Below are 22356 nucleotides of genomic sequence, written 5' to 3'. Positions count from 1 at the left end.
ACAACTAAAATATTGGAAATGGAGGAATTTCCCAATATGACTGTTGGGTATACATGTGAAATTATTTCACCAGAGAAGAAAGGACGTAAGTCCCCACTCAGACTTTAAAACCTCGAATTTCTTTCCCAAATCTCTTTGCTGCTTTTCCTCGTGATGGAAAAGGCGAGTAACAGGTAGTGTGAAAAATTTCTAATTTTATTAGAGGCATGAAGTGCATGCATAAGGGTCTGACACCATCCTCTTTTACTCTATTTGTTTTTTTGTTTTTGTTTTGTTGTTTTTTTTTTTTAGTGGTTCTCTAGACCCTTTAAATGTATATCATGATTTGCTATTAGGTCATGATCTGTCTTTGACAAACACTTATAAATCTTTGAGTTTCCCCAATACTGAAATATGATATCTAGTGTCTTCCATATATTCCTTCCAGGTGCTATCAAAATAACATATCACATATGATATCATCTCTTGTACTATAGATTTTCTTTTTTAATGAACATTTGGATACGATATTAATACATGTGCCTTTTATGTTTTTTTTTTTGTTTATATGTTTGTTTGTTTGTTTTGAGACACAGTCTCGCTCTGTCACCCAGGCTAGTGGCGTGATCTCAGCTGACTACAACCTCCGCCCCCTGGGTTCAAGCTATTCTTCTTCCTCAGCCCCCTGAGTAATTGGGATTACAGACGTGTACCACCATGCCCAGTTAGTTTTTGTGTTTTTAGTAGAGACGGGCTTTCACCGTGTTGGCTAAGCTGATCTAGAACTCCTGACCTCAAGTGATCCATCCACCTCGGCCTCCCCAAGTGCTGGGATTACAGGCATGAGCCACTGTGCCCGGCCTATTATCTTAATCATACAAGCTCATGGGGAGCAAGGCCTGTGACTTTATTTTAAATTTTTAAATACTTTGTATTTTGAAACTATCACACTTACAGCAAAATTGCAAGTGTAGTACAAATAAATTATTTTACTCCATTTGAATAGGGTGCAGACCTAGTAATCCATCATCCCCCATGACTTTGGTGTATGTTTTCTACAGATCAGAACATTTCCTACATAACCACAATATAACAAGTAGAAAGTTAATAAAGCAGGAGCTGTGGGGACTGAGAAGAGGAAGAAAACCCAAAATACAATTAAGTAGATTTGACAGAATTTGATGACTGCTTAGATGGGGAAAAAAGGGCAGAAAAACCATAACCTTGTACGTTTGTGTGTATGAATTGGGAAATGACCAACATTAAAATGTTCAGTTATTTAACAGCTCAGTTGATACTCTGTGGGAATATGGTTTTAAAATGCTGTATTCTAGTCGCAGAGGAAATATTTGATCATAGATTCTCTGCTGTCTACTATTAAGATTTATTAAACAGTTGGGATTCTGAGTCAGGTAATAGGATCTATTGAAAAACTTTGTAAGAGAAGTGAGTTATTTTGGAAATCCTCCTAGGTTCTATGAATAGTGTCAGTGAATTAAGGGTAATGGAAGAGAACAGCAGGAGAATCCACATCTTACATTCCAGACCTGACTTCTCTCTCTGATGATCCAGTCCCAAATTTCAAATTGCTAGAGATCTCCATATCAAACTCAGTATGAAAAGAATTAAACTTATTACACACACATATACATTCTTTCTCAACTAGGTTTCCTATTTCTTTTCCTTTTTTTTTTTTTTTTAAGACAGAGTTTCACTCTCGTTTCCCAGGCTGAAGTGCAATGGGGTGATCTCAGCTCACCGCAGCCTTTGTCTCCCAGGTTCAAGTGATTCTTCTGCCTCAGCCTCCTGAGTAGCTGGGATTGCAGGCATGCACCACCAGGCCCCGCTAATTTTGTATTTTTAGTGGAGACAGTTTTTCTCCATGTTGGTCAGGCTGGTCTTGAACTTCTGACCTCAGGTGATCCACCCACCGCGGCCTCCCAAAGTGCTGGGATTACAGGTGTGAGCCACCACACCTGGCCTTCTTTTACCTTTTCTTGGTCGAGAAACCAAGTACTGGCTCTTCCTGCTCCTCAGCCATGCCTCACCTATGTCTAGTTGATTTCTACACTTTTGAAAGGACACTGGAAAAAATAAAAATCCATCCTAGCCTTATTATTTGATATCTCTGCAATTTTGAGAATGTTACTACTTTCCTTTGTCCTCAAATTAATCTCTGTAAATTATGATAGTTGAACGAAACATGATTAAAATATAGTGGTTAAGAGTGGTTAAGAGTGTGGTCTCCCTAACGAGACCCCCTTGTCTTCTAATCCCTGCTGCACTATTCAATAGCTGTGTGATCTTGGGCAAGTCACTTCTCTATCCCCCAGTAACCTCATATATAAAATGGGACTAACAGTAGTACCTAACTCACAGGGTTGTTTTGAAGATTTAGTCAATATATAGGAAATACTAGGAATAGTGCCTGGTACATAGTAAACACTACATTTTAGCTCTTATCATAATGATTTTTATAATTGTTTGCTCTCTCAGTTCCATTCTGTTACTTTGTAATGCTACTATCAAGAGTATTTCATTACCTGGCCCCTCGTCTCCATCATCACTGTTATTACCCTATTATTGATCAGGATTAAATTAGTTATTAAATGTAAAATACTTAGAATAATCCCTGGCATTTAGTAAGTAGTCTGTAAGTATTATCTCATTATTGTTATTATTTTCACATTGATGACGTCTCAAGTCATATCCTTTCCTTGTCCTTACTTGTCCTCTGCCTTTAATCTCTCATGCCGTCCAGATGGGTCTTTCTGGAGCCCTGTTCAGATAGTATTGTTTCTGTTTTGAGGCCTTTGGTACCTAAAAGGGGCGGAGGGGGGAACCCAGTGTTGTTTTATAGTGATATCAGATGACTAACCAGGACCAACCGAAAAAATGGCATTGATGAAAGAGGTAAACTTGAATTTTGAAGCAGTGAAATTTTGTTTTAGTGATTTAAGGGCATTACTTACTAAAATAGAATCAATTTTTATAGAAAGAAAAGTTGTACTGATGTTCAAATTCAAGTTGACTTGCTACAAAACTAAACCTACAGTTTTACCTGAAAAACTCATCAGTTCAGTTAAAATAGAAGGTGAGGAGGAAAAGTCAGAATGGTTTTGAGTTTTTTTGTGTTAGGAAAATGTATTCATCTATGTTGAGACGATGAAACAATTTTAACATTGTTAGTAATCTTTATAAACCGTTCTCATTTGTTCATTTCAAAATTTTAAGCCTCTTTTTATAATTCAAATGAAAATAGCTTCATTTCTGTATTTTCAAAATAACACTGTTAGCTTTTTGTTAGAAAAATAATAAGAAGCCTTAGCTAATTTCTTAAACTTGTTTTGGGTTCATTTACATGACCTGCTTTTTAACCCTTTGCTAATCTTCAGCTATTTCATGTTTTAAATATTTTAGAGTATCTTTGAGAAAAGTATTTTTCTCCAATAAAAACTGCTTTGGATTTTGTTTTTTTGTTTTTTTTTTCTTTTTTTTTTTAATACTGATAGCCACATAATGCCATTTCACCACGGTTTTAGTTCTCAGGTGATTTTTTAAAATGAGATTTTTATGTATGTTTTTTAAAACTTTACTGCAGGAAATGGCAGAGTGAGAGTTAATGTGTTACATGGAGGGAAGAACAGTCCATTGGGGGTTAAATTGCAGAGTCTAATGGAATAATAACTGGTAGCACCATCTGCTGGCCTACTTCCGCAGAAGGAGTCAGTATTTTTAACGACATCTCTAATATTCATGCTGATGCATTTTGATGCTTTGTGCATTCATTTCTTTCTGTGCTTTGTTGGAATCTGGCTATCTGCTTACAGCTATTGAGGAAACTCAGCTTTTTAGGAGTGTTTACAGCCTTTTTCATATCTAAATAGGATGAACAGTAGATATAAACTTGCCAAGGCAGAAATGTGTTGATAAATCAAAATGTGTATTTGTGGAGGGTTGTGCATCTCTTGGTTGCAGCTTGCTAAATAGGCCATTTAGGAATCTTCTTTCAATGCTTTTTTCTTGAGCACTGCCTGGGGTGGTGAAAAAGCAGAGGGCAAGCCTTTGTCTGACGCCAAAAATGTCTTCAGTGAAGAGGCCAAGAGGAAGGGTAAGTGAAAGCCTGAATGAGTGGGAGGAGGAGGGGTTCTTTGGGCTAAAAGGCTAATGGGATTGAATAACCTTCCTTATTACTGGCTGCTGCTACGGGAGTCGTACTGCATCGCCATCTTGAGCTTGTTGCTGTTTTCTCGAGTCTTGGTTATTTGTTATAGCCTGTAGGCCTTAAGGTGGCATTTTAGAGAGCAATTCTAAGCCCTCCTTCCTTTCCCAGTGCTGCAGCACTGCTATGAAACCTTTGATGAGGCAGGTATAGAAAAAATATCCAGTGAAGCACACTGGAATCAGCATGAAAATGTGTTTGGAAATTCCTGATGGTTTTTTCCTTTGCTATAGTCAGAGGCATGTTTACGGGTAAGAACATAACAAAACTGTGATCTAAGTATATGTGGATGAATGCGTGTTTGAAGAGGAAATTCTTTTTAAAATGCTCTTGATCTGCTTCCTGTGATATTGCTAAATATTAATAATTTTAATGTAAAACTATAAAACTTGTTTCTTTCCCAAATTGCTTGAGCAAAATAATTATGATATAGAAAAAGAAAAATAATTTTCACATTTAACTCTTTCATGGGAAAACTAAAACTTTCTCTAATTTTAAGTATGAGAATGTCTTTACTAACTAGCTATGTTGCTGCATTTAAATATTAAATGAGTTCAGGTTCTAGTCATAAAGCAGAGGCTTTATTTTTCTAAAAGTCATAATAAACTGTGTGGAGTAATTCTAAATTAAAATTATTTAAAAATTTATTAATGTTCAGAATTTTGGAGGGAAGAGGAAAGAAAAGACTTTTATTCCAAATGCACAGACTCTTTATGGGATAAAATTTTAATCAACTATCTTTACAGGACAAAACTTGAATCAACTAACCAAGAATGCTATGAAAATACCAATGAATCTATATTATTATTCTTTAACGTTCATTTTTAAAAGTAACAATTGAGCTGTTTATATCTGTACTAATTTCTTGATAAGCAAAATGTTTTAATTTAAATTTGTTTGTAGCACTCACATATTTGCTAATGTAATTTTACCTTTGTGACAGTTGTTTTAGATGTACTTTGGTATATTCTATAAAAAATATTTTTATTTCTCTAGCCTCCATCTTCCAAGAAGAGCGATGGTTCTGGGACATATACTAAGTTGCAGAATACCCAGGTGAGGGTCATGTCTGAGAAGAAGCAGAGAAAAAAGGTGGAATCAGAAAGCAAGCAAGAAAAGGCTAATCGTATAATATCAGAGGCCATAGCAAAAGCAAAGGAGCGTGGGGAACGCAATATTCCACGAGTAATGAGCCCTGAAAACTTTCCTAGTGCTTCAGTTGAAGGAAAAGAGGAAAAGAAAGGTAGAAGGATGAAATCCAAGCCAAAGGACAAAGACAGCAAAAAAACAAAAACATGTTCTAAGTTAAAAGAGAAGACAAAAATTGGGTAAGTTGGTTAAGAATTAAATTTAATTCCTTTCAATGTTTTGTTAAAGTTCAACCTGTCTAACCATCTACTTTTGATTTGAGTGTATTTACTCCCATATTTGAGGTTTAAATTGTCTACCATGTGTGCTTTATTTCCTTGCCGAATGAATTAGATAATATTTCAGGATCTCCCAAATTTTATGGTTCTATGAATGTAGAATGTAGCTTTTTGTATGTTAATATTATTAAAAGGGACTTAAAGTAGTAAAATATTTCAGCATATGAATCAGGAAAAGGATAAAAACAAACAAAATGAAATCCATATTGCTGTGCCAGTTTCATATTCACATTCTTTACAGAGCATGCATTGTAATTCTTTATAAGATTCTTTATCTCTTGGTTGTACTTGTGCCTCACTGAGCACCTCATAGTTCGGAAACATGAAATGTAATATTTTCTTAGAAAACCACAACTTTGGACTGAATGAAATGGCAAAAAAAAAAAAAGAAAAAAAAACTAATACCATATAAATCAACAATAAGTAGCTGCCAGTTCTTACTGATTTACTTCCATACAGTCTGATTTACTTTATGTAATAAAGAGGCCAGGTGAGGATTAATGCTCCAAGAGAATTACAAGGACAAAGAATTGCTCTAGGAGGATACATTAATCCTATGTATTTTTTACTGCTTATCCAAAACATTTTCAAAAGATAAAATACAGTAAATGTTATAATTTGCTTTATAGGTGTATTTGCTTAGCAAGCAACTGTAAGCATAACTAAGCCAACATAGTTTAGAATTGTTTTTTCAGAACTAGTTGTTTTTGAGGACTTTATGTGGAAATTTTATATAAAGTGGTCAATCTGATTTTTCTCTTTTTCACAAAAAAGTCCACAATAAAGAATGTCTTTATTGTGAAAATCTTCATTTGCTCAGAAATTGTTGACATGTTATATAGATATTTAGAACTAATGCAATTTTATAAACCAAATGAATTGTTAGCATTTTGAATGCAACCACCAAATTATTTAGTTTAGTCCTTATGTCATTTAGGTGCAAACTATTAAATAATATGGGCTCTCTTGTTATAAATAGTTTAATAATAATATTGATTTTGCATTTTATTTGCAGACAGCTAAAATGAAATTTGAAAGATTTCTACTCATTTTATTTTTTTTTAGAAGTTTTAGGTATGAAAGTAACTTATTTTTCCAAAGCTCTGCCCAGTTTTAATTCAGGAAATCCCATATTTAGTCTTTTGCTGCACTAAAATTTAATATAATTAAGGGTTTCCAGTTTTAACTTGTTCAGAGATCTAGACAGAGTAGAATACTATTTGGAAGAGTAACGTTTTGAAAAGCAATGCATAAAATGAGGAAATTGGTTTGATAAATTGCAAAAGTTATACTAACTGTTACTTGCTTCAAACTTGGGAAGGAACAGCTAAAGGCAAAAGATACCAGAAGTAAATCTAGTTTAAGAAAAAATATTGTCCATAAGAGAAAACTAGAAATAATTAAATTAGAGAAAAACACAGATTTTTAGAAAAGTGAATTAATATGGTAAGGGGAGTAGTAACACTGAAGCGGAGTACTGACTCGTTTTGTGATATCTGTATTTTTGTTAGAAGTAGGTAAATTATTCATAGTAAATTATTTTAATATTGCACAACATTGATCATTACTTTTTCTAGAGGTAGCAAATTCTAGAAAACAAAATAGATAAGAATTGTACTAGAAATGATATTCTTTCTGTTTTGGCTAAATACATGGTAAAATATTAAGTAGTTGCTAGAAAAGAAAAATTGTTGAAAATATAGGCCTTTATGATAGAGGAATGTATAAGTCTCAGGCAGATAAGTAGAATTGAAGTTTGTGTATGTATTAAGCTGTTAGAGTAAAACAGTATCTTAATCATTTATATCAAAGACAAAAATTATTGTCATGTTGGAGGAAAAGGCATAGTTGGAATAAATGAAATTCATATACAATCCAGAATTCCAGTATTAGCCAATTGAAATATTTCATTACTGTGCCTTCCAATAAGCCACTATACTTTGTAGTTTTGAATTTGGTGAGTTTTAAATTTTTGGGTGAAGAATCATTTAAGTAAAGTTCAGTTGCATCATTTCAATTAGCACCATTTTATGTTAAACATCTCATTTAAAATTTTTATTTTTCTATTAGGAAAGTTGGGCTGTTCCTAATATCAAATTATTGCTATTAGTTAATTTGGAAAGCAGTGCTACTTAACCAACAGCAGTGTAAAATGTAAATTTTAAAAGTAATGGCTGGGCGTGTTGGCTCACGCCTGTAATCCCAGCACTTTGGGAGGCCGAGGCGGGCGGATCATGAGGTCAGGAGATCGAGACCATCCTGGCTAACATGGTGAAACCCCGTCTCTACTAAAAATACAAAAATAAAACAAAAAAATAAATAAAAAATAAAAATACAAAAACAAAATTAGCCAGGCTTGGTGGCAGGCACCTGTAGTCCCAGCTACTCGGGAGACTGAGGCAGGAGAATGGCTTGAACCCAGGAGGCGGAGCTTGCAGTGAGCCTAGATCACGCCACTGCACTCCAGCCTGGGTGACAGAGTGAGACTCGGTCTCAAAAAAAAAAAAAAATTTTTTTAAAGTAACTAAATTTGTAAACAATAATTTATGGTTGATGTTATCAGGATTGGTGTTTATTTAACCCATATATGTGATTTGATGTAATCTAGGAAGACTAATCTGAAGAAAAGCAATACTGCCCCTGCTGCTAATGTGCTTGAAACCTTTTCGTTGTCACTTTTATAGATTAACTTTTTTTCCAATGCAAATAATAGAATGTCCTTTTCAGAGCACTTATCTTAGAGTCTCATTTCATTTTTACAATTCTGTGAGTTAGGTTGGGAATGCAGTGTGATAATAGGGTTAAATTCTTTGGCTCTGGAGTCAGTTGTATTTGTTCAGATTCTAGTTTTATCACTTACAAGCAGTGTAATCCTGTACAAAAAGCTAACATCCTCATGCTTTGGTTCCTCCTCTGTAAAATGGGGATAGGATAGTACTTGCCTCATAGTGTTATTTTGAGGACTAAATCAGTTAATAATATGTAAAATAGTACCTAGAATATGCTTAGTGTTCAGTAAATGTTAGTCATTATTGTTTTCTGAAAACAAATTGCATAGCTATTTAAGGAAAAAGCCAAGGCCAGGAGCCACACCCCTTTCTTCAAGCCCATACTCATTCAGCTACCTCAGTTCTCTCCATTAAGGCTCTGTTCCTAAATAAGATCAGCTTAAAAATTAAGCAGGAAAACACAGTTGCTACTTGTTAAGGGGAATAATAGATTAACTTATTAATGGCTATTTTGGCATGACCATGCCTCTGTTGATCATGTTAACTAAAGTAGCATTTAGGATAGATAAATATAGTTTGAAATGTGCCTGGAGTTTGAGGGAGTTGCCCGTGATTATGTGGAAGGGTGTGAGTTGAAATGGCAGGTGCAAAATGAAGGGTGAGGTAGGCCTGGAAGACTTTTATCTGCTTAGGTGGTTTTTGTGATCTTGGCAGTCAGGTTCTGAAAGCTGCCTTTCATACAAAATAGTGAGTATCCTTCAGTAGTAGTAGGTACATAATAGATGCTCCATGAATGGAATGGGATGAATTTTATGGGATGGATGGATGGATGGATGGATGGATGGAAAGAAGGTTAAATATTAAATGACACCAAAGGATTGAACTTGATCTGTTAAATTGAAAACAGAAATGGAGGCTACTCCATTCATAAAACCACAGAGATATAACTAATAGTTTAGTAATAGTAGAGAGTTAGGATGAATTTACTAATTTATTTTAGAATCTAAGACTTCCAGTAGAATTTTCTTATGGCCCTGTTTGGTTTTAGATTATGGAATGGGATTTCACATGATTTGATAAAAGTATTTTTAAACCTATGATTTATTACTTTGACGTTTAAATTATGTTTCCATGTTGTCGTCAGTTGGAATTTACTTCTGTTATAGATTATCTGGCTGACATAACTAGAATGCTTTTGGTTACTTAAAAATGTTCTCATAGCCCTGTAAATTTAATCAATTATTGTCCTTTATGATTAAACTCTTTTCCTTTTTGTATTAACCATAATTATCCTCTGTATGTGTTACAGGAATAGTAGTTGTCAGGTACTACAAATAGCTTTTAGTTAAAACAGAACATGTCTAAATTTGGAGATACTTATCAGACTCTAGTAGGAATTAAGTATAAGTCATGTTATGAAGAAAAACAATAAAACATTAATTTATATCTCAAAATGATATTGTGTCTGTGTTTGCTATAGTCTTTTGAACCTCCAAGAAGAAAGGAGGAAAATAACATTTATTAATTATGTGCTATCATATATATACACACATACATGTATAGGTGTGTATTTTTAACAAAACTAGCATGTATGTCCACATGTTTGTCTTTACAGAGATGTTCTTATCTATATAATAAAATCTAAAGGAAAAATAAGATGAACAAAATCTGGGGGAAAAATAAGATGTATCATTAGAAATTGTCACTTCATAGTTCTTGTTAAAGTGACATATGAGGCCCTGCTTGCAAGCTTTCCAAATTAATAGGAATTTTGAAATAATATATGCTCAAATTAAATATAAATGTCTTTATTGGTGTATGATAAACGAAAGAGTTGTCAAAATGCATAGTATAAATTTATTATGAATTTTTTATTTTTAGGCATACCATTAGTAGTCTCCATGTAAGTTCAACAGTTTTTTTAAAGCCAATCTGATAAAGTGTTTTGCGGATTTTACTGCTTGCATGTAAATTACAAAACTTAGTAAAAATCTGAAACATCTTTATCCTCAGAAAGAGTTGATATGTATGTAACTTATTATGAATTTCAAATAAGATTTGCAGTTTCATTTTTAAGAATGGTACTTTTATATAAATCATGCTAGTAAGGTTTATCATTGACAAATAGATGTACCATATTTTATTGAATCTAAAGTGTCACTGATTATAAAACAGACACACCGTTAATTTTATGTGTCAGTAGAAGACAAATATTGCCAGTTAAAACTATAGCATGTCATTGATTATTAAATGATTCCTGATTGCAGAGATGTTAATATGTAAAAAACAATATATATATTTTTATTTTTTCTTTTTTTGAGACGGAGTCTTGCTCTGTTGCCCAGGCTGGAGTGCAGTGGCGCATCTCTGCTCACTGCAAGCTCCGTCTCCTGGGATTCACGCCATTCTCCTGCCTCAGCCTCCCTCGTAGCTGGGACTACAGGCGCCCGCCACCACGCCCGGCTAATTTTTTGTATTTTTTTAGTAGATACGGGGTTTCACCATGTTAGCCAGGATGGTCTCAATCTGCTGACCTCGTGATTCACCCTCATCGGCGTCCCAAAGTGCTGGGATTACAGGCATGAGCCACGCGCCCAGCCAAGAATGCGTATCTTCTAAGAATTCAACTGTGCAGATAAATGTATTGGCTGATTAATACTTAGCTAACAACTTGGATCCTTGTTTCTTTCTTACATTAAATACCTCAGTAAATGCAGCCTTTCTGAAAAAGGATGTCCAGCTTTAAACAGGAAGTAATAGTCCAAGTTCCCAAAAGCGTATAATACAATATAACTTTCACATATTTAAGGATTACAGTTTTAACTCCCTTTTAAAACTTGCTTGTTTTTCTAAGATGAGTTTAAGCTTTGGGTCTTGAGTTGAACTTTAAATGGGCATCATTTCACTGAGTTAAGAGTGTGTGTGTGTGTGTGTGTGTGTGTGTATGTGTGTGTGTGTTTTGAGTTTATATTTGAGGACTTAAAAAGCCTCAGTACCTTTCACTGGGCTTGCAAAGAAAAAATAATGTGACACTGTATTTTTGCCTTTTTTCTTCTCTTATGATGAATTGGATGTATTAATTACAACAAATGGACTAATTGGGTAAGATTCATTGTTTGTCCAATTATTGCAATGAGAGAATCAACAGGGGGCAATTACAGATTGATGCAGTATAGAACACAGCTTGTTGCACAGCAAGTACTACTAACACTTGGGCAGGATTGAAATAAGTGCATAAATTACATCTGAAAATCAAATATAGGCATATTAAGTATAAACATTGTGGTTTTCTACTGCCTATACTTATCAAATGAATTTACATTTCAAATTCATACTTTAGTTTGAAATTGCCCTTTGCTGTCAGAAACAACCCATGTTTTGATATTTAGGTTTTTTCCTTGCCTGAGTGTATCTGTTGCTACATTTTGCTAACATTGATAACAGATCCTTTTAATGTTTTTAAGAACAAAATTTGCATACAGCTTTTTATTGTTAATTTATTCTGTGTCACGTTGTTGCTTTTCTTTGGGGATATTTCTCCTTAAACCAGCAAACTATCAGTTTATTTGAAGCATGTATTTATAATGAAATTTTATTTTAGAATTAATGTAGTAAACTCTTTGTAATCCATGATGGAAGAATGGAATGCTCTATAGCAATTGGGTATTTTGCCTAACTGATTTTATTTTTTCTACTACTGAAACATCTGATTTCCTTCAGATAACATTTATGGCTATCTGTTGTCATTGTATAGATAATAGATATTTCTGGTTTTATGAAAGTCAGGTAAATTTTAATATTTAAAATTTACTAAAAGATAATATAGTTTCATATTTCTCTTTAGAGAGTCACTAAGTTTATTGATATTAAATATCTGTTGACTGGTTGAAATATATGTGTCATTTTATTTTAAAATCAATAAGATATGTTGAAAATCATAATCTAGGAATAAGGGGATCATCTTTTGGAACTGAACACTGCCTGTCTGTATGGTGGGACCAATACCTACCTGCCTTGCCTATCTCAGAGTTTTTCTCAGAATCAACTGAGGTACTGTAGGCAAAAGCACTTTACAATTGTAAGTGTTCTATAAATATAAAATAGTTGTATCATCCTGAATATTTGTTCCTAGAGTTTTCTATACTAATTTTTACTCTCTGAGCCAGTGGTTCCCAAACCTGGTAGAGCACCACAACTCTTGGGGAATATTTTTAAAGTCATATTGGAGTCCTCGTTTCTAGATCAGAATCCTGGGTTTGGGACCCACAAAACTGTTTGGGTTATTTTTGTCTGACTTTTATTTTGAAGTAGTGTCAGAAGTACAAAAATAGGTCAGAGTTCCCTTAAGCTCTTCACTCACCTTCCCCAAATGTTAACATCTTATGAACCGTAGCACAATTATCAATACCAGGAAATAAACATTTTAATAATCCTGTTAACTAATCTGCAGACCTCATGCAAGTTTTGTGAGTTCCCTTTTTTTTGTTGGCCAGGATCCAATTCAGGATCCAACATTTAATTTTGTTGTCATATCTCCTTAGTTTCCTTCAATTTAGGATAACTCCTCAGACTTTTTTCTTCTATGACGTTTTCATTTTTGTAACATACTGGCCAGTTATTTTGTAGAATGTACATCAATTTGAGTTTGTTGGGCATTTTCTCATAAAGATTCTGTATTTTATTTTATTTTTGAGACAAGAGTCTTGCTCTGTCGCCCAAGCTGGAGTACAGTGGTGCGGATCTTGGCTTACGGCAACGTCTGCCTCTCAGGTTCAAGCGGTTCTCCTGCCTCAGCCTCCCAAGTAGCTGGGATCACAGACGTGCTATCACGCCTAGCTGGTTTTTGTATTTTTAGTAGAGATGGGGTTTCACCATGTTGGCCAGGTTGATCTTGAACTCCTGACCTGAGGTGATCCTTTCTCCTCGGCTTCCAGAAGTGCTGGGATTACAGGCATGAGCCACCACGCCTGTCTAGAATCTGTATTTTAAATAGCTTTCACTAAGCTTTCCCCAAATGTTTAGGCACTGCTGATCTGATACCAGCCTAATTAATTATGCCTCTCTATAATATTACCTAGATGCCATTTTAGAATCTGTAATAAATTGGTAAGATTTATAATTTTCAAGGTTCATTGTAAATAACCCTATTTCTAAAATCTCTCTAGATAGATCATTTTATTTAAAAAAATTTATAATATTTTAGAAATAGGGTTTTACTTTGTTTACCAGCTTGGCCTAGAACTCCTAGGCTCAAGTCTCCTCCCACTTCAGTCTACCAAGTAACTAGAACTACGGGGTGCATACTTATACTCCTTTCTTTCTTTCTTTCTTTCTTTTTTATTTTTTTATTAACTCAGGATTACTGTTTTTTTTTAATCTAATTTTGAAATGCCACCCGAATTAACCCAGAATTATATCAGCCAAAAATGATTTCAGAATTGACTTTTTTCCTATCATGGATATGTACCCTTTTTAAATAGAAAAGGCGTGTGTAACGTTTTGGACTTAGAAGGTTTAGTAGGGAAATACTATATATCTGAAATATCTCTTACAAAGTTAGAATCTGAAAACGATTTTTGCATGGGTTGTTAAAAATGACTAATGAATTCATGATGCTATTCCAGACATGTAGAACAATGTTGGAAGAATAATACAGAATATATGGAAAATAAAGTGAAAGTTGCTTTTTTGTTTTTAAGTAAAATTTTCAAATAATTAGTATAACAAAAGGCTTATCTAAGGTGTGATGGGAAACATTTTTATCTAACCCAACCCTACCACTCAAAAGGGCAAGTGTTTAAGATTTATTTGGTAGTTAGTATTTATTTATTAGTATTTTCTAGAGATTTAGGTAATATTTATCTATAAAAATAATGTTTAAGCAGCTTGGTCCTTTGTCCTTAGAGAATCTTCATTTAATCCCCTTATGCTATTGTAAAAGAATAGCAGAACCAGTTCATAGTCATTTGTAAATTTTTTTTTTTTTTGAGATGGAGTCTTGCTCAGTCGCCCAGGCTGGAGCACAATGGCCGGATCTCAGCTCACAGCAAGCTCCGCCTCCCGGGTTCACGCCATTCTCCTGCCTCAGCCTCCCGAGTAGCTGGGACTACAGGCGCCTGCCATGTCGCCCGGCTAGTTTTTTGTTTTTTTAGTAGAGACGGGGTTTCACCGTGTTAGCCAGGATGGTCTTGATCTCCCGACCTCGTGATCCGCCCGTCTCGGCCTCCCAAAGTGCTGGGATTACAGTCATTTGTAAATTTTAAAAAATATTTAAATATCTCTGCCTCTCATTTCATTGAAAGTTTTCTTCATTGGGATTTGAGTCTTTAAGCAGCCACATAAGATATTGCATCAGAATGTGCATTCACATAATTCATTTAGCTTACCAAACATTGAAAAAATACCTTTTTAAGCAATATATGAAGGGTATTAATAGGCCATGATTTCCATTTCATGGGAGATTGTTATTTAAACAACTACACTCTCCGTATGTTGTTCTCATCTACAGACTAGTTGAAAATACACATTTAAGTTGGAGATTGATAGCAAGTAGGAGAAGGTATCAAATATGTATTTTTACTACCCAGTTTTATTTAGTATTGTCCCTTACTTTGCCATTAAAAATCATCTGCACCAGTGCCTTAGGATGTAGCAAATATTCACAAGCAAAGTGATGGATACCTTTAAGAGGAGGTTCTTACTGGGAGAGGCATGAGAGGGGGCTTCTGGGAAACTAATGTCTTGTTTCTTGATCTGGAAGCTGGCTACACAGATATTTTCTGTTTGAGAAAATTGATTGAGCAGTACTCTTATGTGTGCACTTTTCTGACTTTGCGTTACACTTTAATATTAGTAGACTTGCACTGATAGGTTTACGGAAAATGAGAGATTGGATTGGAGGCATATTGAAGTTGTAATACCTATAAGATACCCATATATATATGTCTAATAGGCAATCAGTTCTTTGAACGTGAAGCTCGGGGGAAAGATCTGAACTAGAGATAAGAGATTTGAGGATCTTTAACTTCTAGTTGGTAGTTAAGAATAGATTAAATGAAATCTCTCAGGAACAAACAGTATATAGAGAAGGAAGGCGGCTGAAGACAGAACTTTGAGAGAAACCAAAGTTTAACAGGCTGACAGAGAAGAATTGTCAATGACCGAATCCTACGGAAAACTAACATTCAAGGTGTAGATGCAGGAAGAAGAGCCAAAATTTAGTAAAACCAAGTTTAGTGAGAACCAGAAGACTCTCATGTCAGGGAGCCAGGAAGGAGGGGCCAAAAGGAAACAGTTACACATTGCGGCCCGGCGCGGTGGCTCAAGCCTGTAATCCCAGCACTTTGGTAGGCCGAGACGGGTGGATCACGAGGTCAGGAGATTGAGACCATCCTGGCTAACACGGTGAAACCCCGTCTCTACTAAGAAATACAAAAAACTAGCTGGGCGAGGTGGCGGGCGCCTGTAGTCCCAGCTACTCGGGAGGCTGAGGCAGGAGAATGGCGTGAACCCGGGAGGCGGAGCTTGCAGTGAGCTGAGATCCGGCCACTGCACTCCAACCTGGGCTACAGAGCGAGACTCTGTCTCAAAAAAAAAAAAAAAAAAAAAAGACTTAGTTACATGTTAGGATTTTTTTTTCAAGTTCCGTTGGATTTGCATTTTAAAAGTCTTTTGAGTCCTTAAGCATTAGGAGTTTAGACTTTGGAGTGAGGCATACTTAGTTTCTGTCTCTATTCTTACTATTTGTGTGACTTTGAGCAAGTTATTTAACTTCTCTAAGCCTCAATTTCCTCTTATAAAATAATAGTACTTCCCTTTTAAAGTTGTGTGAACATCAAGTGAGAGAATGCATGTAAAGTCAGCACAGAGGGTGACTCATAGTAAACACTGAATAAATGGAAGCTATGAATATTAAAAGTAGTTGTAAGAGTTGAGATTATAGTGGGTTGAGGAATGAAATGGAAATGACTCTTTTGAGAGCTATGGATACAAAGGGGGAAGAACAAGATCATATGGAATCTAACAGTAAATATAGCCTCAAGGGAGATTTTTATTTTAGGAAAGGAACTAGAGCAGGAAAAGGGACTAGAACAGAGAGGAAATAAACAGTGAAAGTGGCGAGAGGGAATGAAGTGTAACTATGGTTGGTTCCTTAATGTTCCTTCAGAATATCTTTGTATTTCTTCTGATTTCCTGCTTCCAACATAAGCAGTATTTCTTACTGTTATTTACTTTCTTCACATACTCAGAAGAGTGCAGGTGAGACACCCAGTAAGAATTACCATTATTCTGTTGAATGTGGTAATCATACCAATAACAAGAATAATATAGGGAGAAAGCGTTCTATAACTTTTTCTCGCCTCAAGTCTAGTCATCCAGTCAATAACCAAGTCCTGTTGGTTCTGCTTCCACAATAAAAAATTATATTTTTATTTACCTCTTCATCCACATTCTCACAACCCTAGATTACACTCTTTATCTCTCCCCTGAATTGTCATTTGCCTTATCATTGGTTTCCCTGCCTTGCATTTCACTTCCTTGTCGTCACATTACCCCCTTGCTTATAATTCTTATATCTTCCAAATGCTTTTTTTTATTTATTCAAAATAACTCACTGCCTGTTCATTAAACATTCGTTGCCAGTGATGAACAAGACAGATTCCTTTTAAATTCTTGCTCTCAAGAACTTAAAAGATGCCCTTAAAATGTGAACTCTTTGTGTGTCATACAAGGCCTTCTGTGATCTTCACGCTTTCTGCTTATCCAGCTGTCTGCCACCTCCTTCTGGGGTACTCTGTGTATTTCTTTCACGCTATTACCATTGCATATTCACCTCTTCTGTGGTATCTGTCTGCCTGGATTGTACTCTACCACTTTCACTACCTGTTAAACTTCTTTTCATCATATCAAATGTTATCTTTTCTGTAAAGCACCCTTTACTCTTCAATAACCGTGAGCACTTCTTTGTGTTCACCTTGCATCCTGTGCTAACCCCCACTTTGGCATTTTAGCTGTGATCATAGTCTAACTATGACACTTTAAGGTTAGGAACTGTGTCACTATATTTTCAAATCCTAGAGCCTAGGAAAGTGTTTGGCATAGAATATTTAGAAGTTGTTAGCATTAGTTGAGAAATTACTATACAATTTCAAGACTGTGCTGAAAGCTGGTATGCATTATGCCACTTAATTCTCAGCAACAGTAGATGTAGTTATTATGATATCCCTATTTTCCAGGCAAGGAAACTAAGGCTAAAAGAACTAATTTGCCCAATGTCTCACAGATAAGTACATGATGGAGTCAGGGTTTAAATCTTGACCCTGTGTTTTCAAAGTGCATGCTCTTAACCTCCAAATTCTCCTACATTAATAAATAGTTGTTGAAAGAATTCTGATATCTTTTTGATAAATCATATCTGAAAGTATTTGGGAGATTTTCCATTTTTATTTTACAGATATTTAAAATAGTACATTGCTGATTAATAATTACCATGATTTAAAATCATGCCCCTGCATTTGTTGAAGCAGATAAGGAAATATGAGAGTTATGTATTTATACCTCTCATCAAGACAGAAAAAAACCACTTTCATTTTAGATAGCTCCATCTGATGTGTATATGAGTAAATATCAATATATATATAAACACATATATAAAGATATACTGACACACACATGCTATAGGAATATAAAAAATAATAGTTCTTATGCTCAGGAACATGCAGTACAGATAAGCCTTAACATAAATTAAAGAATTAAATAACAACTAATTGTTAAAGTGCCTTAAGTAATTGTCTTTCTCCTGTAGAGTAGAAGGAAGTAGAGGCTTTTAACAAATAGGGGGATTCAAGGATAATAAGTGGATTCAAATTTAATAAGAGAAAAAAAATCTGTCATTCCAAATCTGCAAGATAATAAATACAGTTGTATCACCTCACATTTTTCCTGTGAAAAGTAGTCTTAAGCCTAAAAAACAAATAAGACTTGACTGCCTTTTTTTTTACCCACTAAATTTATTTATTTGTTTGTTTGTTTGTTTGCTTCCTTATTTATTCATTGAGATGGAGTTTTGCTCTTGTTGCCAGGCTGGAGTGCAATGGCGCAGTCTTGGCTCACTGCAACCTCCGCCTCTCGGGCTCAAGCGATTCTCCTGACTCAGCCTCCCAGGTAGCTGGGATTACAGATGCCCGCCACCACACCAGGCTAATTTTTGTATTTTTAGTAGAGACAGGTTTCACCATGTTGGCCAGGCTGGTCTCGAACTCCTGACCTTTTCCCACCTGCCTCGGCCTCCCAAAGTGCTGGGATTACAAGGCATGAGCCACTGCGCCTAGCCTACTTGACTGCCTTTCTGTGTTTAGAAGTGCATTAATTGTACTTTTAAGTACATTAATTATACTTCCAAACGTATAATTGGATGGTGTTTGTTCCATTAGAATAGAGTTTATGTTTTGAAAATGTCAACATGGATTTCAGGATAATTATCATCCTTAGTTGGACATGCAAGTGATATAAAGTGGAAAAAAGTTTATCATGACAATCTTAATTTAATCAAATTTAGGAAAATTCAAAGAATTCTTATTTTTCTTTTCCTCTTGAAACAGCAAACTCATTATTACATTGGGTAAGAAACAAAAAAGAAAGAATGAGTCTTCAGATGAAATATCTGATGCAGAACAGATGCCACAGCATACATTAAAAGATCAAGACTCTCAAGTGAGTATTACAATTTTTTCTGGAAATGAAACACTGTTAGAATGATTTAGTTAGCATAATATTGCCTTATAGATATTTACATTTTAGTTTAGAAGTAAAAATACATTTTGTAGTATGGTACAAGTTATAAAGTAGCATTATTACAATATGTCCTGGTAATATTACCATAGAATATTAGATGTGGGAGGAAACTAACATATCCTCTCCAAACCCCCATTTTTCAGATAATGAAACTGAAACCCAGAGAGGTTAAGTAACAATACAAAGTCCTTGATGGCTTTTAGCATGGAGGAGTATTTAATGATATTATCCTGTGCTTATAGAATTCTTTTGAATGAACATGATGGACATAGTAATTTTTTAAATCACATACAAACGACAGAGCAAATGGATTGGATCATTCCTAGAAATAATTCCTTTGGTCTGTTTCTGTGAAGAAAAGATAACTGACTATATTAAAAATCCCCTAACGTAGACGGAAGAAATACTATGCATTTTGCCTTCTTTTTTTTTTTTTTTTTTTTTTTTTTTCCCCTGAATAGGTGGATATTCAAAATAACCCTGTGAAGTTAAAATTATTTATAGTGAAGGTCATAATAATTCAGGCCACCCTCTGATCTCTAATAATTAAAGTACGACTGTAGGCCGTAGGGGTGGTGGCAGTTGTGAATTATGGGGCCAGAAAGCCCCTGAATGGCCTTTCTTCTTCCTTATGCAGCTTCTTATCCAATGGGAGAGTAGTGGCTCAAGGCTCCTGGGCTGCTGCAAGAGTTGAGGTAAGGGCAGTGACTGAAGCTCCTAATATTACATGGCCTGGCTTTTTCATCATATGTTATCCTTAACTTAGGCAAACTTATATTTAACTTATTCCATATGATTATATTTAGTTTAATTTTTGCTGAAATAATGCTGGCCATTTTTCCGTTATGTAATTTCCAAACAATGAAATGGTAGGCTAGGTCAACATGAACATTTCTTCCATGTTTTTCACTGTAGTATTAGGTTGTTTTGACAGGTGTGTTGCTTTAACACACACACAAAAAATGGTGAAGGTAAAAATATTTTCTAATAGTTATAAATCTATATTGTTGATATATTTGATTGTGTAATTAAATAAATGATGGAAAAATCCATGTAGCTTTCAACCATGTTGGAAACTAATTAAGGTTTGGAATCAGTTAGAAATCTAAAAATGTGATTTGGTATTTAATTTTGTTACTTTTAATCTTAATAAAGAATATTACAGTTGTCCAACTATATTTAGAGACCTAAATTACAAAGAAAAATGCCCCTGCAACAGATTATACTATTGGGAATATTATAGGAAACAAGTGCAATGTTAAAATAGTGAAGTACTATATTATTTAAAACATGCTTCTGACCTCCTATGTGAAGTGCTATGGACTGATCTCTTGAAGCCTTTAAGACTTAAGAAGCTAAAAATAAGAAATTAGAAGGGACAGTTTATCAAGATTTCCAGTTGTGCTTTTAAAAACATGGAGAAAGAAAGCCAGAAAAAGCACATGCCAAAAATGTAGAAGTCAGATTCATTTTTATGTTTTTAAACTAGTAGCGACGTTGTATGGCAGGTAATGATAATTGGTGAGAATGATACCTTATTTGGCTTTACCTAATTAATGTGTAACTATATCCTCTAGTGGAGTATAATTTATGGTAAAATCTTCTATAATCTCGTAATTCATACACTTTTAAATTAATCTGTTAGACAAAGTCTTTGTAGGGTGAGGGAACAGTTTACAATAAGTAACCTTCATTCTATCCGAGTGCACTTTTGTGTGAGCTTAAAAGATTCTTTGAGGTCACTCACTTGCTATTTACTAAAAACTAAGTGAGTTGTCTCTAAGTACTAATAGATGTCTAAATGACCAGAAAGGAAACTAATGCTGAAAACATCTAACAGAATTTTCTAAAAATGTACTGAACTAGTCTCAAATTTCATTATTTAAAAGTCATGCCTAATGAGATATTGATAATATGTCACAGTTGTTTATTAATTAAAACTATTCTTGAACATTAAGATCTATATGGTGCCCATAATAGAATTCTAAATATTCTTTTAGCCTAGTGTTAGTAATCCATAGAATTCCCCCCTCCCAGAAAATAGTAAGTAATTCATATCCTTTTCAAAACAGGATGAAGGAAAATTGGGTTTCTATTAGCCCTTTAATTAGGATTTTTATATGTCACCAGGCTGTGTTACTTTGAGGTTTGAAATGTCAATGTGTTCATGGCCAAGAAACATTTGACCCATCCTAATGAGGCATGGTGTTATCTAGTACATTTGACTGACCATATGAGTGCCTTTCTTTCTCTCAGTATTTTACTACTCACAAGAGAAAGGGGCAGAGGCATGACTGCATGCATATAGTTTGTCACTACACTGTAACAGTGACTCAGCTATTTTCGTCATGGCTATGAAGGTAAATTAAAGACCTGCCAAATAGAAGACAAGCAGAAACCAAAAGAACTTGTGGTTTATTTTGCTGGTTCCATTTTTTGGAAGTGTCATGAAGTTACTAAATATATAGAAGAAATTGGACTAGAAAAAAGAAGAGAGAGATTTGCCACATATTAAGCAATTGAACAGTTGGTTGAGATGCCACTACCGCCATGAAATGTCTCTACCCCATGAGATTACAAGGGAAATTTAAAAAATAAATCTAAGTCATTTGGGATTTTGAAACCAACCTGAGTTTTTATCTTTATTGTGGAAACACTAAAAGAGATGTAACTTTGTTTTTGTTTTTTAAGTTCTCCTTGAAATATAAAACTTTTGAAAAAATATTAGATATTTAGGGAGGTAAGTAAAGCCATGTATATTTGATTCCAGATTTAAAATTACTTAGATTATTTAAAAATTATCTTACTACATGTAATACCTTGTAAAAGGCTTAGTTTTGTGTGATGATAGTGATTTTTTTATATTTAAGGAAAGCTACTAAAGTTACTGAAACCGTTTCTTCTTTCATTCACAATTATTTGGTAGATTTAATGCTTGCTTATTTTGTGCATTTCTTTTAAAATATTTTATGTTATTCTGCTTTAAACACAGTTTCACGTGTTTTGGCAAATACTATTGAATTTATTCTTCTAGATTTATACCCCCAATTCTATACCCAATATTCATCTGATACACTTTTTACGTTTTGGACTAAAACTGTGAAATTATTAATAGTTTAAATATTTATTGCCCAAGGTATGAAATAGTTAAATAAAACAGATACCTTTTTATTCTTAACAACAGTTTCTAAAGATAAGTAATGTA

At 34.5% G+C, this 22356-nt stretch overlaps 1 protein-coding gene across 1 annotated transcript in view; it reads left to right on the top strand.

Annotated features, from left to right (window-relative positions):
- CHD9 (chromodomain helicase DNA binding protein 9) overlaps window positions 1–22356 on the top strand; it is a 230717-nt gene that overhangs the window by 106550 nt on the left and 101811 nt on the right. The window contains exons 3-4 of the mRNA XM_011988637.1: window positions 5198–5529; window positions 18959–19070. Coding sequence (XP_011844027.1) covers window positions 5198–5529; window positions 18959–19070 — 444 coding nt within the window. The remainder of the gene's footprint in view (window positions 1–5197; window positions 5530–18958; window positions 19071–22356) is intronic.

This window comes from Mandrillus leucophaeus, unplaced genomic scaffold (assembly GCF_000951045.1).
Source record: "Mandrillus leucophaeus isolate KB7577 unplaced genomic scaffold, Mleu.le_1.0 Scaffold333, whole genome shotgun sequence".
NCBI classification, from domain to species: Eukaryota; Metazoa; Chordata; class Mammalia; order Primates; family Cercopithecidae; genus Mandrillus; species Mandrillus leucophaeus.
Note: the sequence above shows the minus strand (reverse complement) of the source record. Positions and strands in the feature narration are given on the sequence as shown.